This window comes from Opisthocomus hoazin, chromosome 6 (genome assembly GCF_030867145.1).
Source record: "Opisthocomus hoazin isolate bOpiHoa1 chromosome 6, bOpiHoa1.hap1, whole genome shotgun sequence".
Classification (NCBI taxonomy): Eukaryota; Metazoa; Chordata; class Aves; order Opisthocomiformes; family Opisthocomidae; genus Opisthocomus; species Opisthocomus hoazin.
The window spans coordinates 21265615-21282861 of record NC_134419.1 but is presented as its reverse complement, the minus strand read 5'-3'; the positions used below and the strand labels follow the sequence as shown (position 1 = coordinate 21282861).

General features: G+C 37.5%; 1 protein-coding gene across 1 annotated transcript in view; it reads left to right on the top strand.

Moving 5' to 3' along the window:
* Positions 1-17247, top strand: part of DPYD (dihydropyrimidine dehydrogenase) — a 380477-nt gene that overhangs the window by 268670 nt on the left and 94560 nt on the right. Inside the window, exons 17-18 of the mRNA XM_075424984.1 lie at positions 14069-14189; positions 15125-15244. Coding sequence (XP_075281099.1) covers positions 14069-14189; positions 15125-15244 — 241 coding nt within the window. The remainder of the gene's footprint in view (positions 1-14068; positions 14190-15124; positions 15245-17247) is intronic.

Genomic DNA, 17247 nt, shown 5'->3' with positions numbered 1-17247 from the left:
CTATGGTAAGAATGAATAAATAGTTTAATTCAGTCCATAACTGGGGTTTTATTTTGCATTCCTGCCAGTTTTGTGTCATTCTTTGTTGTTCAGATAAAACCCCAGGTCTACTAAGTGTAGTGTGCATATACCTAGAATCATTAAAATAAGACCAACTAGGACGAGTGATATCCAAAGTCTTCAGAAATATCAGTGAGTCTCCTTGGCCTAATAGGGACTGAAGAACAACAGAAGGAAGAAAATGGCAGCCTGCAGCTGCTTGAAAGGTAGTAACAAAGATGCTGGAAGAGTAGCTACAGAGAGGGAAAGATGATTTTCTGTAGTGTCAGATGATACAGCAAGGGGAAATGGCCACAAATTGCAGGCTGAACGTTTCAGGTTGGGCATCAGGAAAAAAAGTTACCAAGAAGGTGATGCAGCACGGGAAGATGTTGTCTAGTAGGGCTCTGTGCTCTCCATCTCTGGGGTTTTCAGGGCTCAGGCAGGCAAAGCCGAGGCCAATTTCAGCTGGTGTTGGTGCTAGTCCCACTCAGAGCAGGGGCTTGGACTAGCTGCCCTCCAGAAGTCCATTCAGACTCACATTTCTGTGACTCTGTGGATTCACCCTGCTCAGTTCCTATCCAAAGGTACTGCATTGTTTGTACCAGGGGTGGAAGATGAGTAGTGGGAAGCACAAGGACTCACCTGCTCACTTGGGATGAGATGATAAGTATCATGGGGAGATCTCATCAAAAGCAACACATCAGTTAAATTTCCAAAGCAAAGAGGATGCTTGTGTACTTTTTGAAAAAACAAATCTCATGTTCAGAGATCTCAGCCTAAGTGCAAGAACAGAGATTTTTTCTGCTGTAAGCAAATATTTTAAAAGTTAATAGCATTGTGGCTTATAAATATTTCTCTTTAATTAGTCATACCTTCTAACCTTCAAAAATACAAAAAATCTTTGCCTATCTCAGCATTTAAGCAATAGGTTTTGGGGGTTGTTTGCTTTTTTTAGTTTATATTGAAAGAGGCATGAGAACTGAAATCCAGATCCTGATGGTTTAACTATTCAGATCATATGTAAAATGTCTTACCTTTATTTTCATTTTGCTTAAACTGTACTTGCTACAGCCTCTTCTGCTGGCTGTGCTCATGTTTATTGCCAGCAATTAGGAGGCAAGTTTCGTAAAAGCCCACAGTGCCTTATTCAGAAGAAGATAAATCTGTCAAAAACAAAAAGCAAAAAACCCAAAAGCCCTGGTTACTCTGCAAAGATGAGGACTGGCTGCGTGGCGCAATTAGATTTGCTCTGCTGTAGCTTGGAAACAGGAAAGATGAGGCTGCTTTTTAATTGAAGTGCACAGCATAGCATGCTAATTCGCTGTTACTCTGCCAGCAAGAAGCTTGAAGTATTTTAAATAAATGATGCCCCAAACAGAATTTGATTATGTCTGTGTTCATGTGGCATTCTACTATCACCCTACAATAATATGCTGGTTAAGTATAATTCATTGAGTCCTGCAGGCAGTATTAGTTCTCTCTCTTCTCTTTTGTATCAGTTACTGCAACAAATTAATGCAAAGTACGGCAGGGTGGTGTTACACTGGGCTGTAGCAGCAGTGGGAACATTGCCACCCGAAATCTAGTATAAACTAGTGTAATCAAAGTGAGGTTTGTGTTGTTGTTTGCGGTAGAGTTTCAGGATTTATGTGTCGTCTTGTTCTCTTGCATTGGCCAATTTCATCCATTTTCGCTGGGATGTTCAGATGATAAGTCCTAGCTGATCTCACTGTCTTTCTGTCTGTCAGTGCCCTCTGTTGCTTTGAGGTGTATTTCAACCAAATGACCTGTTTCAGTCATGTTTCTCAGAGTTGAAACTGTTTCAAAGATACCGAATTGCTGTAAGTTTCATACAACTCGGCAGCTGGGCAGGGGAAAGAAACTGTCTGCCACCCAAGCTGATGGATATGAACAAGAGCCTGAACAGTCCAGAGGAGGGAAAAGCTCAGGCAGACGCAGGGAATTCCGTCACCAGGTGCAGACTCCTCAGAAAGAAGGATTCCTTGTTTCAGGCAGTGATGGTGTTGCTTTGCGTTCACAGAAATGGGCTGCACCGGGCGTTGTTTTTCTGGGAGGGTATTTGGGATGTGTAAGGGAGAAGGGATGCTGCTGATTGCCTCCTCCAACTCCTGCAAACCTAGATCTGAGCACGCTTTTTTGCGGGCCAAGAGATGTGTTTTGAGGGCTTATGTTCCTAGCTCCCACACGGATCGTGGCCACATGTCATCCTTTATGATAGCTCAGTTTTGTTTTTTTAACCTCTTCGGATGTTTTTTTCACCTTCCTTGGTTTTATATGCATCTCTTCCCTATCTTTTTCCACTCCCTCCTGCTTTAAAACCCTCCTCATCAAACCCTTTGCTGAGTTGCTTTGAAAGTAATAATTGACTCATGAGCTATTCATCTGGAAATCTGAACAGAAAAAGCTTGCTATGTTATCACTCCTGGGCTGGTGACATCACTCGCTTTCCTCCAGTACCTGAGGATTTTTTTCCTTTCCTGTTGCCCTCACAGGACTCAGCTGTGGTGGAATGTCATGACTTAAATGGATTTATTTCCTGTCTTGAGTTCTGTATCTCCTTTATGTGCTCACATATTCTATTTTGTGTAACACATGAAAGGAGACAATATTTAATAATGAGGTATGACAGTTAATTGGTATTTTGTCTTAAGAATTCTGGTTTTCGTATGCTAAAGAAGAAATGAATTAAGATGCAAAGTTTAATTAATTCATCATCTGAACACTATTATATAATTTTGTATTGCTTTTTGACAATGCTTAATCCACTGTTATTGCTTTGAAGTATTTTTAATTTAATTACTCAAAAGACAAAACGGAAAATAAAAGGGATTATTAATAGGACAGTAATGTTAACAGCACTACCAACTTTTTAATGACACAGTATGGCTGTTAAGGTTTTAAATACTGTTTATCTGTGGTGACTTTTCATTTATATGTGGAAAGCATTCTTTACAGAATGGATTTTCTTAGAAAAATATAAAAGAGGTTCTGTTTCCTTGAAATTCATGAAGACATGAAAGCAAGTTGGGGATAACCTTATTTTCAGGTTCTCTATGATGGAAGCATTTCATCTGGAATTCGCATTATGGATGACAGATGTCACAAAGAAGGTCAGTTCGGCCAAAATATCAGTGACCTGCCACTGCTTAAAAAGGAAACAAAAAGATTTGGGCTGTTTTAATGACACTTCAGTAGCCTAATTACAATGGAGTGTATAACGAGTGCTTCCCAGAAAGAAAGAAAACCATGATTTTTTTTTAAAAACCCAATGGCAGCCTGTACTTATTCTTGCAGCTGTGTTTTCATACACTGAGAGTCTTTCAGAAAAGGGAAATGTAGAAAACTCAGGCAAGCATATTTCTGTGGTCTACGTGGTTAAATTTTTGGGTTAAATGTCTAGATCCTGTGCACTGCTTTGCTTTTGGATATGTGGTTGCAGCGTAAGGCGCTGCAGTTGTTCATACCGATGATGTACGGTAAACAGGATTTATTGGAAAGGAAATTATCAGCAACAAGTATATATGTGCAGGTAAAATAAAATATTTAAGGTTGTTTGTCTTGGTGCACAGTAAAAGTTAACTACGCAGTGCAGGTTAATAGCTTTTCTTTCCTATGGTTTCAGTTTTATGCCACCATTTGATAAAGTTAATTAACAGTGTGTTAACTAGTCTCTTCACTGCCTATATGAGGATTTTCAGGACTAGGCTCATACTTTTATAATTTTGCCTCACCTCCTAGTACATTTAGTCAATGTGCTGGGAGGCTTGCTCTTTACAGTAGAACAAATCTGAATACAGGCCTGCATGGTAATTTTAAAACTGAGTGTGAAATCCTTCTCAGAGCATAGGTTTTAAATTCCTAAGTTTGATGGTTTCAAAGGTTTATGGTTTCCTCAGTTGTCTGGTATTTTCTGCCTCATTATTATAGGAAAGGATTGAGAGCTTGCCTACCTGACCAGAAGAGAAAGCTATTTGTTGCTGCAGTGCTTGTATATTTGAGTTCTATGCTTCCCTTTAGCGTTTATGCCTTCTAGCAGGTAACCTCTGCATGAACTAAAGAGCTGAAATATTGTTTAATCATGCTGTGTAATACTTTTTTACAGTGATATGAGAAACTTTATTTTGGTTGGCTAGAAACAACCAAGATAAAATATTTTGTTCTGTCAGGGGTAAAAAGGCATTTTTATTAGTCAACACTTTACATATACCAATGCAGTTGATAAATAAATCTTTCCAGTTAGTATCTCCAAGAAGTTTATTAAATTTAAATGTGCAATTACACATTTTTCTCTTGGAATGTTTAGGCCCGGTTGGTATCAGAACAAATGATTTGCTAATTTGAACTGGCAATCTGAGTTTCACCCTTTCAGGCCAGCTATTATGAGCCTTTATTCTGACAACCAAAGAAAGTAATGGTTGTGTCTGACTCCTTTAATGTTGCATTAAAACCAATAGCTGTAAATAACAATTGCTACAGTTTTAACTGACCTATGTCAATGAAATGTACAGTTTTTCCTATCATATAACTCTAACAACTAAAAAAAGCATTATAGTTAATTTTTAAAGTAGAAAGGTTTCTAACAATGATGTTTCTTCTGGTTGCTTAGATTAACATTTTAATTTAAAAGAAACAACAAAACAACAAATTTGGAATAAATAAAAACATTATAGTTTGACCACCTACTTAGAGAGAGGACTCAGTTTTCAAAATAAATTCAATTGTTTTTCTTTTAGTACTGGGGAGAAAACAAAAAGCTTTTATGTGATCTGAAAAAGGGAGTAATTACAAAGCTGACTAAAGACAGCCACAAACCTTTCAAGTCTCAGTTGTGCTTGATCTTGACATCCCTCTTATCGTTGCTCTGACTCCCAACACAACTCTATGTTTTGTACTTTTGTGTACCAGTCAATCAAAAATTTCCAGCTCATTTTTGACCTTGTCTTCACGTTGGTTATCTTTTCAGTCATTAGGTACTACATTATCAGAGAAGGGGTGTAGGAGTGCCATGCTGCTAATAAGATATCCAAAGTGGATCTCCCACACAGCACTTCGATAAATGTATTCTTGAGTTTGGATACTGGCCTGTGTTAATATTGGCAGCTATTAGATGAGTTATGTTAATAAGCTTTGGAGTGTTGGGCTTTGTATTTTCTTTTTTTTTAAATGTACTGTTAAGCATCATTCATTTGTGCAGCTCCACTAGCGTACTACACTATGGAAATGCTGTAACAACTTATTGTTCCCATTATTTCATTTGGAATAGAGAGAGGTGATCAAACGCTATTTGTCTTATGCTTTTAACAGCTTTCAAAGGTTCTAATCGTAGAGCTGGAGAAGGGAGAAATAGTGACTGTGATACCAACTGAGAGTAAGAAAGAAGAGGGAGATGGGGATCTGCTAAAATTGAAATTTATGAAGAAATTCTGATTCTGTCAAGACCTTTTATGAGTCTTTTAAGGTTTATTTGGTCAAACACTGTTGAATTTTAAATTCCATTTTTTTAGTGTGCATCAATTTTTTTTTTTTAATTTTCAAAGTAGCCCAGCTGTGGGAAGTAAGAACCACAGTAGTGTCATAGTCTCATGGTGGCTTTTCTCCATACCTGCTGTCATCTCTCACGCTATAGACTGGGTCTCAGAGCTTTGACTTCTCAACTCAGCTGTGACCAAAGCCTGGACCTAATCCAGAGTGACTTGATTTTGTCCAGTGACACACTGATATCACTGGAAGAAATGGAGAATCTCAGTTAGGCTCCCACAAGTGGAACTTGAAGCGACTGGTCAGTCCAGCGACTGCTGGAGCAGCTGAACAAATCACGACATCATGCTTGCAGCTTTACTTTAAAGTAATAAACTCCTAGCATCTGAGAATGGAGCTAGATGGCAGGGGTTTTTTAGTTCTTCTCATTTCCCACAGAAAATAAAAAAAATAAATGAAAAAAAAGAATCATGCCACCAGGATCTTGCTTAGATTTTCAGTTTGGCAAAATCATCTATATATTGGGAGTCATTAATCCCTATAAATATAAAAAAATAAAATTAAATTGAAATAAAAAACATAAATATAGTCTTTACATGGTCTTCAAATGGTAATCTTTTTGCCTGAGTGAAAAGACTATAGCAAAAAGAATGTAGTCTGTAAAAGCTAATGGAAATTTTCCAAGCTATACTTCTACATCTTAATCTGCAGTATTTTGTAAGCAAAAATGCACTTGTTTCACTAGTAGTACATGCTTAGTTATATAAGCCATAAGATATTTCTTCAGTTTAAAAATACTATATTTTTTTCAAATTATAAAGAGAACACTTTTGTAGAAACAACATAAATGTCTTCATTTACTCAGTAGACTTCTTTTAAAAGATTTTTTTAAAAGAAAGGAACATTTTCGAATATGTAAGAGACTAGAAAACAAATATATCCTCAAATTAAACCAGTGAGCAATAGTCACACTACATATTGTTGCTATGGTAGTGTAGTTAAATGGTAACTATGTGGACCTTGCTTGATTCTTCTCATATTAATCTCTGATCTTTTAGAAATTATTGCCCAAAATAAACCCCTATAACCCCACTTCATTTTGAAACCTCTTGTTTCGAAGTGCAAGTTAATTAACGAAAGCTAAAGGCCTCAACTGGAATGAAACATTTTGATCCTCCCAGACCAAAGTATGAAATTATCCGTTTATAGACATTTTTGAATTTCTGTCCTGAATAGGATTTTCCTATACCATTTTATTGAAGATGTCTAATGAGATTTTGAACTTTTTTTTTTTTTTTTGCTAAACTAATGGAAAAGGCTTCCACTACCTGCGGTATACTCTGGACCTCATGCCAAAATGCAGTACAGTATTGACTGAAAAAGAGTCCTGAATTCACGTGCTGTCGTTATCTTTAAAAGTTTATTTTGTGGCATTGGTTTCACATCACATCATATCATAGAATCTAGCCAGAAGGTTATAAGCTCTCATCCAGCAGCCACATTTTTGTGGGGTTAGCCAGGCTGATCCAAAGCCTCTGAAGTCATTTAGGCATTTTTTGAAATTTTTCCTAATATATATAGATACCTTCACATGCAACTGTGAAAACTGTTATTCCTGCCTTAGGTTAAACTGCCTCATTTCTTTCTTTTTGACAGCTGCGGTCAATAGATGTTGACCAAAAGCTGTCAAATTTCGTGAGAAATGAGGAAGCATTTTTTGCTCCGGATGAGAAGTAGAGAGTTATTCATCTTCTATCCTGGGAAATCCTTCTCTTAATTTGACGGGCTTTAAACAAATTTTTAACTTTAATTAAGTTTGAAATGGGACAAATACACAACCTAATCTGCTCCTTTCTAGGACGTGAGAAGACAGTAAAATTAACCATGAGATTCAGAAATGGTGTCTCTTTTGCTATAGTGATTGACTGCAATTCTATATTTAGGTATTGTGGACGTTTTGGGTGGCTTTAGAGATAGACAGTTTTATGAAGGCAATGTTGTTCATCTTATAGGAGGAGGGAGAAAAGATGGCTGTGGAAAAGATCAATTGCAGTATGAAAATAAGGTGAATGCTAAAGACACTAATTTGCAATGCTTTAAGCTGAAATTCCCATACTTTTACTTTTTATTCACATATGAAGGAAGAGCACACAGAGAGGAATTTTGATTTATTTATTTTTAATTCTGATTTCCTAATCCTAATTTCTGGATCCATGTTTGATCTGGAAAAGAAATACATGACAGACACATAGAAAAAGCATTTAAAGTAACAGCTTATCAGGCTAACAAGTCCTCAGAACATCTGTGGGATCTCTGTAAAAGATGCAGATCCAGACCTACATGTTGACCTGGTGGAGTGGATTGAATAGGTGAGGAATCTATAGCAATGGTCAGTACTCACTTTCTGCTCCAAATGTATCCTGCCCCTGCCTGCCTGCAGTGCAGGTCATGGCAGGTAGTGCTGCTGTAATGTTCACAAGGAAAGGGTAGCACGGCCTGGAAGAAAGTCTGGCTGTTGCATGGAGGTTACCTACAGGTGGTGAAAGATTATTTTCTGCTTTCTTGTTTTTCAGATGAGGGTGCATTGGAGTCCTCATGGGCTGTTGGACAGTTATCTGAGTGAGGATAGGTTTAACTCCTCCCTTGTAGACTATTGTTGAATGACACAGTAAAGTGAGAATAGTACATTAATTAAAAGCCAAATCTTTCAAATTCTCACTTTTTTTTTTTCACTAGATTTTTTCTTAGGCTACAGCATTCCTGACCATAAAAGCACTCCCTCCTTTTCCCATAGCTATCTATACTATTTTGGAAAAGGTACTCCTGTGCAGAATGAGGAAGTTAACTATAGAACATTTTTTCATATAAAAAATTCCTCCAATGATAATACATCTAAGGAGGCTACAAGGTGTTTTTCCTGAAGAGCCAGCAGAGAAAGAAAATCTGTCACCAGAAGAATGCACTGATGAGGGACTCCTCGTGCCACTTGCCTACTAACCATATATAAGAAATCCTGTCAGCTTCATGTGCGTTAAGTTAATACAAGGACAAAGTAAGTTCTCTTTAACTTAGTGTCAGTATTTAAAGTTGCAAACATGTTGACATAATGCATGATTTAGCCATTGAACTCATTGGCAAGACATATATATGAGAACAGTTTTGTGGCCGTCAAAGACTTGAGGTTTATGAGGAAGATCAGACTTGCATTAAATAGAATGAAGTATTTTAATTTCTGAAACTTTATTGTTTAGGTCATTGTAATGAGATTTAAGGACTTTACATGCAAGGTCCTAATGGATCTTGCAACATTCTCTGTGCCATCTAGAACTCCCCATCATCACAGTCAGGATAATGGACTTACACCAATCATCAGCATGACCTCTAATGATAACTTTGGTAGTCTTATGTAAGAAAGCCTTCAGACATGTGTAAAACCAGGATTCTCTCTGAGAAGAATTATGTTTTTATTATTCCCACAACTGCAAAGACCTGTACCCTGTTCTCAGTGAGACAGAACTGCCACCATTACAGTAGTTAGGGATGGACTGGAGATTGCATGGTGTGGTCAATTTTCTGTAGCACTAATTAGACAAGATCAGCTAATGTGCTCTGCTGAGTGGTAGCCTTCCTTCTGAAGTTCTTGGGGCAAACTGTAACAGGTTTATTGTTATGACATCTTTCAGACTGACATTTGTATTCTTTTTATATGCACACTTACATACGTACATACACTCACACATATGTGCTTCCCAAGGACTGTTTGCGTAGTTAAGAAAAGCATGTTTGTTACCCTAAAGTAGTTACATTTCTATCTTTTGCATTATTGAAATACTCTGAAAAACTGATTAAATTCCAGTATTAAGAATATTTCTTTGTTAATGTGGAAAGTGTCTCATGATTTATGGTATTCTGAAGAACCAAGTGCAGTTTTCTGGCAGACAAATCTTTTAGATCCTTATGAAAATGACTTAGTAAAAACTGGGCACCAAAACAAGGTGAGTTTGAAGAGGTGCACCTCAGTCTATCTGACTCTCCTCTCTCCATTTATTGAACAGGTAGAATAGTACTTCCTACCTCGGAGAGGTGTTCTGGATACAGTATAGAGATTGTGCAGTAACAGGATAGTGTAAAAACAAGGACCCTGCAAGAACACTGAAAACAGGACACAGTAAAAATTTCAAAAAATTCCAAAAAACTACAGCCAGACATTTCTGTGATAATCTCTTCATGATTTTGTTTCTTTCTGTGAAACACAAGGAGAGGTGACCTACTCTATACGCAGCGTTTTCACACTGCTTTTTAAACATGCAGGATGTATCTGCCTTGGGGGTGATAGGACGTGGGATTCATCTCATTACGAATGCCAAATGCAATCAGTAGCCAACTTGCTGCTTTAATTTCTGAGGACTTATAGTTATGGTTGTAGTTAAGCTTATCATGTGATCATTTAGAAAAAAAGGTGAATAGTTTTTTTTTCGTCTAGTATATCTACCCATTGGCAATGAGTAGTTAGGATTAAAAGCTCCATCTACCCCAAGGCTATAATGAATATTCAGGAAAAATGATTCTGTGCTGCTGCTTAGGGAAGTAAAAAACCCCTGTAACATTCAAATCTCCTGTGCCTTTGGAATAAACAAGCAATATTTGATTAAGAACAGGAAAGCAGAAGACACACTGATGTACATCTCATACCAAAAGAGACTTTATATGGTATTAAATTACCAACAGATTCCTGTAGGTACAGTGCATGAATCAATATTATGTTTTAGCTGATGATAATTTCATCAAGCTTCTATTTAAATGGTGTTTGTTTAAAAAAAAAAAAACAACAACAAAACCCGCAGATAAATTAAGTGTGCTACCAACGGATGTTACAGTCCGTTGAAGCATGTGTTCATTCTTCTGGAGTGACACACAGAGCAAAATTACGCTGCACATTCTGTAACAATTGCACTGTATCATCATTAATGACAGAACCAGCAAACCTAGTTATGTGTAACAGAAGAAGATAATTTATAGCAGTGTGGTAGACTTTGAACCAAAAGCATTTAAATTCTGTACTACATTAAGCAAAGTAATATTTTAGTTCATATTGTTGATTTTCTGAATGTAAATGCCCAGCTGTTTTTACAGCTAATAGTATTTTACATATAAAGTCATTTATAAAATATTTCTTAACTATGTAGGCTTCATCAACCACTTTATCAATGATAAAAGCTGCAGACACTTTCATAAAGTTGGACTGGGGCAAAAAAAGATATTTATGTTGTGTTAGCCGTGACAGGTATTTTTTGTAACGTGATTTATGGGCCTCAAGATTCATTCTCCTAGAAGTTATATGCTTATCCTTTGAATGTTTTATAAATCTAATCTCTGCTAAGGATCACTAAATGCAATTTGTAAATTGGGGTCAATCTTTCAGGTAGATGGGAGGCCCTGAATTAGCAAAATGAATTAGGCAAAAAGAAGCCTGTACATAGCCTCTTTAAAACTAGTTTTTGGTACCAGGCTGCTCACCTTGTTAAATTTGCACCCGAGTTTAAAACTTTAATTAATATGATAAATTAATATTCTCAGAAATCTTAAGTTTTGAACTGCATTTCAAATTGGGATAATTTCTTTAGTCAGTGATTGCACTTAGAAGTGAATTCTCTAATCACTTAAATCTTTCTCAAAAGTTGTGTTCTTGTGTGAGCTCCACAAATTGTTCTCAGTGCAAAGCCAAACTTCTATGGAGAGGTTGTATGCCATCCAGTGAACTTCCCCTGGATGATATAGACGTAGTTCGTTCATTTCATATGAAACACATTTGAAAAACAAGCAGATGTGGCACTTCAGGATATGGTTTAGTAGGCATGGTGGTGTTGGGTGGATGGTTGGACTCGATGACCTTAGATTCTATGATTCTATAATTCTATAAAAACAGGTGGGGATATCATTCCTCTTTGAGAATACGTTAGTTGTCTGTAGAGCATAGAATCATAGAATCATAGGTTGGAAAAGACCTCTAAGATCATTGAGTCCAACCATCCACCCAACACCACCATGCCTACTAAACACCACCATGCCTACTAAAGTCCTCGTGCGTATTCTCAGGCAGTGGCTTCATGGCATAGAAACCCCTCTGGAAGCAGGGAAGCTCAGGCTGGAGTGGCTGTGACCACTGGACACTTGCGATGGCCCTGGCTGGTGGTGGCCTCAGCTGAGTGCTCCAGTACAGCTCCACTGTAGCGCTCGCCCTGAAGAGAGAAGCAGTGAGATCCATCAGATGTGTGTATGTGTTTTGGGGGTGACACAAGGGTAAACAGGAATTTTTTTTAAAGCATCCAGCATTATCCTTATATGATATTTATTTAACGAGCAAATGAACCAGATAAAAGATTACGGGGAGAAAAATCAGCTTTAGAAATACTTGTTTCAATCTAAAATTGTCAAATTTAATGGAAATTCTATTTTTTTCATAAAATTTCATAAAATGACTGTCTCACTATGCAGCAAAGCACTGTGTCAACATTTTTTTTTTTTTTTTCCGTGTTTCCTCACTAAAAATTCCTGTCTTTTCCTTGGAATATTAAATGAAGTAAACCCAAAGATTTCACCTCCTTCAGCTGAGTTTTCCAATTATTTTCCTCTTCAGTTAACTTTGGTTTTATGGGTACTGAAAATGGGCAGGTTTCCAAGACTGACAGAAGTGAGCCTTTCAAAAGGGCTTTGTCTAAACATGTGCTGTGCAATCAGATCTTTAAACTCTCTACTAGCTTCAGAAATTGAAGACCCTTCCATTACATCCGTTCCATTAATTCTGGTGTGGGAGAAGCAGAACTGATGGAAAATTAAGGTCTTTCTTACTTTTGGGGAAAAAAAAGGTCAAATTAATACCTATTAAGAAAGACAAATTAGTTAGATTGTCTTGGGTAGGATGGAAATTGGGTTTATATGACTGAAAGAGATCTCCCAATAAGTTATTCAATGTGGACTAAGATAGTTGTATTTTTTTAAAGTGTTAGTTGTGTTGGAGTTTTTATGGCAGCACTATAAGCACGATGAAGCCAGCGTAATGAGTTATGTGATGCCAACATCCTGAACATTATTACAAGGATTTCTAAGGATAAGAATTAACATAAAGGATATACGATTCATGTCTTCTAGTGGGTCTCTCATTTCTGCGTTGGGCCTCAAGGAAATTCAAAACAGAAATGAAAGTCAAAGATGCAACTACTTTCATACTGCCAGTGCAGTGTTCATACATATTTCATGGAAGCTGCATAGGCGGGGAGATCACCATTTTTATTGGAATGGCGTAGCTAAGTCTCAGGGTCCTACTATTCACATCAAGTGCTGTATGCTTTCTAGGAACACAGCCTGTGGGGTTTTTTTGTTTGTATTTAACCATGGGTGTAAAAAGGAAAAACAGCAAGGGAATATTTCCTGTGTGTTCACTAGACTGACAACCTTGGTGTCCACTGGATTGCTTTAAACTGAACTTCATTTAGGCTTATCCCATTTTCACTTACTCATAGCAACGCAGTTGTCTGAGTTTTTACAATATCCAAATGGGAGAAAATTATTCATATATGACAGAATTAATTATCTGTAAGAGTGGTAAAGATTTACTAAATGTAAATAATTGCTGCGGTACCAATTAGCCTACCCACAGGTTATACTTGTAATAGCACCATACAGTTTTTAACCAGATCACGCACCATGTTCTACGTGTATCAGGATTTCAGATTTTAATGTATTGGTTGAAGAACATTATCAATAGCCAACAGAAAAAAACAGCAGCCCATACCGTAGGAGTTGTATTGAACAATAAACATTATTTGTGCCAGACACAGAAAGTTAGTTCCACTGAGCTCTGAGCTGTTTTCAATGGAAAGCATAGTTGATATCTCTAGGTGAGACATATTCTGTAAGGGAAGTAAATGCCTGGAAATCATGAAAAGCCAGATTTCAGTTTCTGCCTATAACAGAAGATTTTGATCTTTCCTATACATTATGGCCATGCCAAGTTATTCTCTGAAGTCAGAGAAGAGTTCAGAAATGCTGAATTGAATTCTGATAGCCCTGCAACCTCGACTCATCCTTGTTGTCTGATCAAGGCGTGATCAGCCAATGCTTCAGGATCGCATTATTTTATAGGATAGTGGTTATTTTCAGTATACCTTACATGGAGTGAGTCATTAAACCGGGAAAGTAATTTTTTAAATAAATGGGTAAAGAAAGTCTTTGTCATCCAAAATGATATTTTCCCCTCTCTGGGAAGGGAACGTTTTGTGATATTTTTGTCTTTTGGAAAAAAAAGCACGAATTTTCCTTTTTTCATTAACTAACTTTTCTGTAATGGATTTGCAGTTACTCAATGCGTCTGAAATAAGTTAACTAATGAGATGAGATTCAGTCCTGATGTGTAATTTCACAAAATCACAGTATAGCCACTTATAGCAAAGTTTTCAATTTCCCTGGTATACCTTTTATTCATACTACTTTTAATTACGTTCTATATTTATCTGACCTATTTGAACAGGATCCAGAGCTGGTACGGAACATCTGTCGCTGGGTTAGACAAGCTGTTCAGATTCCTTTCTTTGCCAAGTTGACCCCAAATGTCACTGATATTGTGAATATTGCGATGGCTGCGCAGGAAGGTAACCAACTCCAGTGCACAAGCTGTGCAGATTTACTAATTTGCTGGATGGGGGAAGATAGAGGATTTGCTGGAATAATAACAAATAACAATAGAAACTAATATGACAATAGTTTATCTGATGTATTTAGAATAAACACAGTGATCAAAGGCTTCGTAATTTTGTCCATGCTTCTAGAATATAGCAATATATGAAGAGAACTATATTAGATTGTTAACAATAAATCATATATGTTTTTGTACATGCTTGTCTGCGCGCTCCTGTTACTATCATAGTTATATGTTTACCATACCACTGTAAATTGCCCTATTCCTACCTTTAGTAGCGAAAATGGTGTGTGTGACCTGAGGAAAAGGAAATAGACCATTTGAAGGTATATATATTTTTTTATTTTTTTCCTCAGAGCTTGAAGTACAACATGTCAGGAAATTAGTTTGCAAGTAGGTGTATTAATCCATCACTTAGAACCGTGGCCATCTTTTCTCCGTCACGGTGTTCATTTTGTCTTGCTCTTCACAATGAGAAATGAGAATATGGGCTGGCTCCATCAATGTAGAGTTGGTGTCATCAGCTTGGAGGCGTTGACCCCTGTGCTGGGGCACGTCCAGGTGTTGAACCACCACTGTAGCAGGTTCTCTCTCACACAGCTGAAGGGCAGAGATCTACCCGCAAGCCTCAGCATTTCCCCTGTGCTGTCTTAGAACCCTTACAGCTCTTCCAGTTGATACAGCCTGCCTTGAAGCTAGTGTTAATCAGCCAGGATTTGTCTTAAGGATCCTTCTGCACATCCTCTTGCGATTTGTTGCTTTCTGTCTTCAGCTGTTTATTTGAATTTCTAGTTTTATCACAGTTTCACAGTTTTTCTGTTGTATTTTTTCCTCTCTTGTTCTTATACACATGATTTAACATAAAGTGACTGACCTTTTCTTTTGCAGGTGGCGCAGATGGTGTTACAGCCACCAACACTGTGTCAGGACTGATGGGACTGAAAGCAGACAGCACACCTTGGCCAGCAGTTGGTGGAGGACTGAGGACCACATATGGTGGCATGTCAGGTAGGTGTTGCCCTTTTTGATGCACGGACTTCCTTGGAGGTTTTCAAAACATCAGGAGGTCCTTGTAGTGGGCTAGAATATCATGTCTGCAGTTGCACCGAGTCCTTAAAGCTCACTGCTGGTCAATGATTCTAATAGTCATGACAGATGGAAAAGATTAAGTGTGAAGGCTCTAGCGTTGCCCTCTCCTTAATGGTAAAGCACTGCATCAGAATACTGTGATAGGGTCACTGGAGAGGGAAGGAAATCTCTTCTCTCGTGACCCTCGCTTTTCCTCAAATTTTTCATTCTGTCACAATTGTCAGGCCCCATGTTAGACAGAGGCTAATGAAAGGGCACCACAGGGGGAAATATCAACAATCCAAATGCAGTGTATCTTTCATAGGCCAAACTCCAACCTTCCTCCCTCCTTCCCATGGAGTGCACCTCTCCCAAGGAGGTTATTTCCTCCTCTTCCTGCTGTGGTAAAAGTGACAGATTGTATTAGGCAAGTATGTGTGTATTTTTGTAGCCTATTCCTTGAGATACACAAGAATATTTTATGTAGGCCATATTTCCAAGTCCTGCTTCACAGTTTAATTTTAAAACCAGCAGCAAAACTTTTACACTCCAATTCAGTGCCTGTGCACACTAATGTGTTAATCTATTGACCCTGTGCACTCTGTTGCTGTGACAACATGAACTTGGTCATGCAAAGACAATACTGTGAGCTTCTTGACTTTACTGGTATGGAGATTAGTCTCCTTGGTGATAGAGGTAGCAGTAAATATATGTAACAGAAGTAATCGCATCCTCCTGATTGAGTCAAACACGATTTTATCAGACCAACCTCCTACCTTACCCCAAAAACGTAATCAGAGGAGACCAGACAGGCAAAAAATGCTTTATTTTATGTGACTGGTGTTATCCTTACAGAACTATAAGAAATGTAGCAAAAGATACCTTTTAAACAAACTTTCAGACGAGTGTATTCAGTGGAAAAGTGCCTTATTGCCTTAGATAACTGCATGGAATTTGGAATTTTTTAGAGAATGCTGAAAAGCAAGGAAGAGATAACAATCAGAAAAAATTGTTGTGGTTATTGCATAATGATTATTTCACACTGACAGTCCAATAAGATGTAATAATTTTAACATTATGCAAAATGGGAGGAAGAGAGGAACAAGAAGAGAACAGCTACAGCCCATTTCAATTTCTCTAGCCTGCCGTGTTGATGGCAAAAGAATAAAGGAGGTCACAGTGGGTGCTGCACATTAAAAATTAATAAAAGAACTATTGCAGTAGTATTTTATATATGTAACACCATTCACATTTTCTCATTTAAGTTGCAATTTCTGAATATTCCTTTCTACCATAAGTCTGTCTAATAAAAATCTATAAAATGACTGCATTATGAAAAGTATGTCTCATATCACAAATTTAAAACATGTATATAGCATAAGTTACAGTGGCACCTGGATGCTCATCTATAAGGGAGGACATACCAGCATTTCTGTAGTTTGTGATTCTGTTGTAAGTGGGACCTGCGGAGAAGTTCTTTATTTCTTTTATTTTTTATATGTATGTGCATGAGTATGTATAAAAATGAGGGGTTTTTCCTGAGGTTTTACATGTATTAGAGGAGATCAAAAATGTCATTTTAGGAAGCACAATTACCTATGACACAAATCTGGTTATTTAAAAAATATTAAAACCACTGGAAGTTCTGTCAATTTATTATGTTTAGAAAGAGCGTATTGTTGCAGACAAATATATAAAGGCTTCTTGCTGATAATTGACATCACTAGGTCCCAATCCCACAACTCATTGTGCAAAAGAAAGCCACGGAGTCAATAAAGTCAATAGGCTCTGCAACACATTGCAATACTTTCTGCTCAGCGATCGGGGTATAGCAGTATACACATCTATGAAAGCAGGAAAGCAATTTTAAATGCAGAGAGCTAGCATGCTTACAAGAAGACAAAAAATGGGAGAGCATGTCCTCTTGTCAGAGCAAGGGGCAG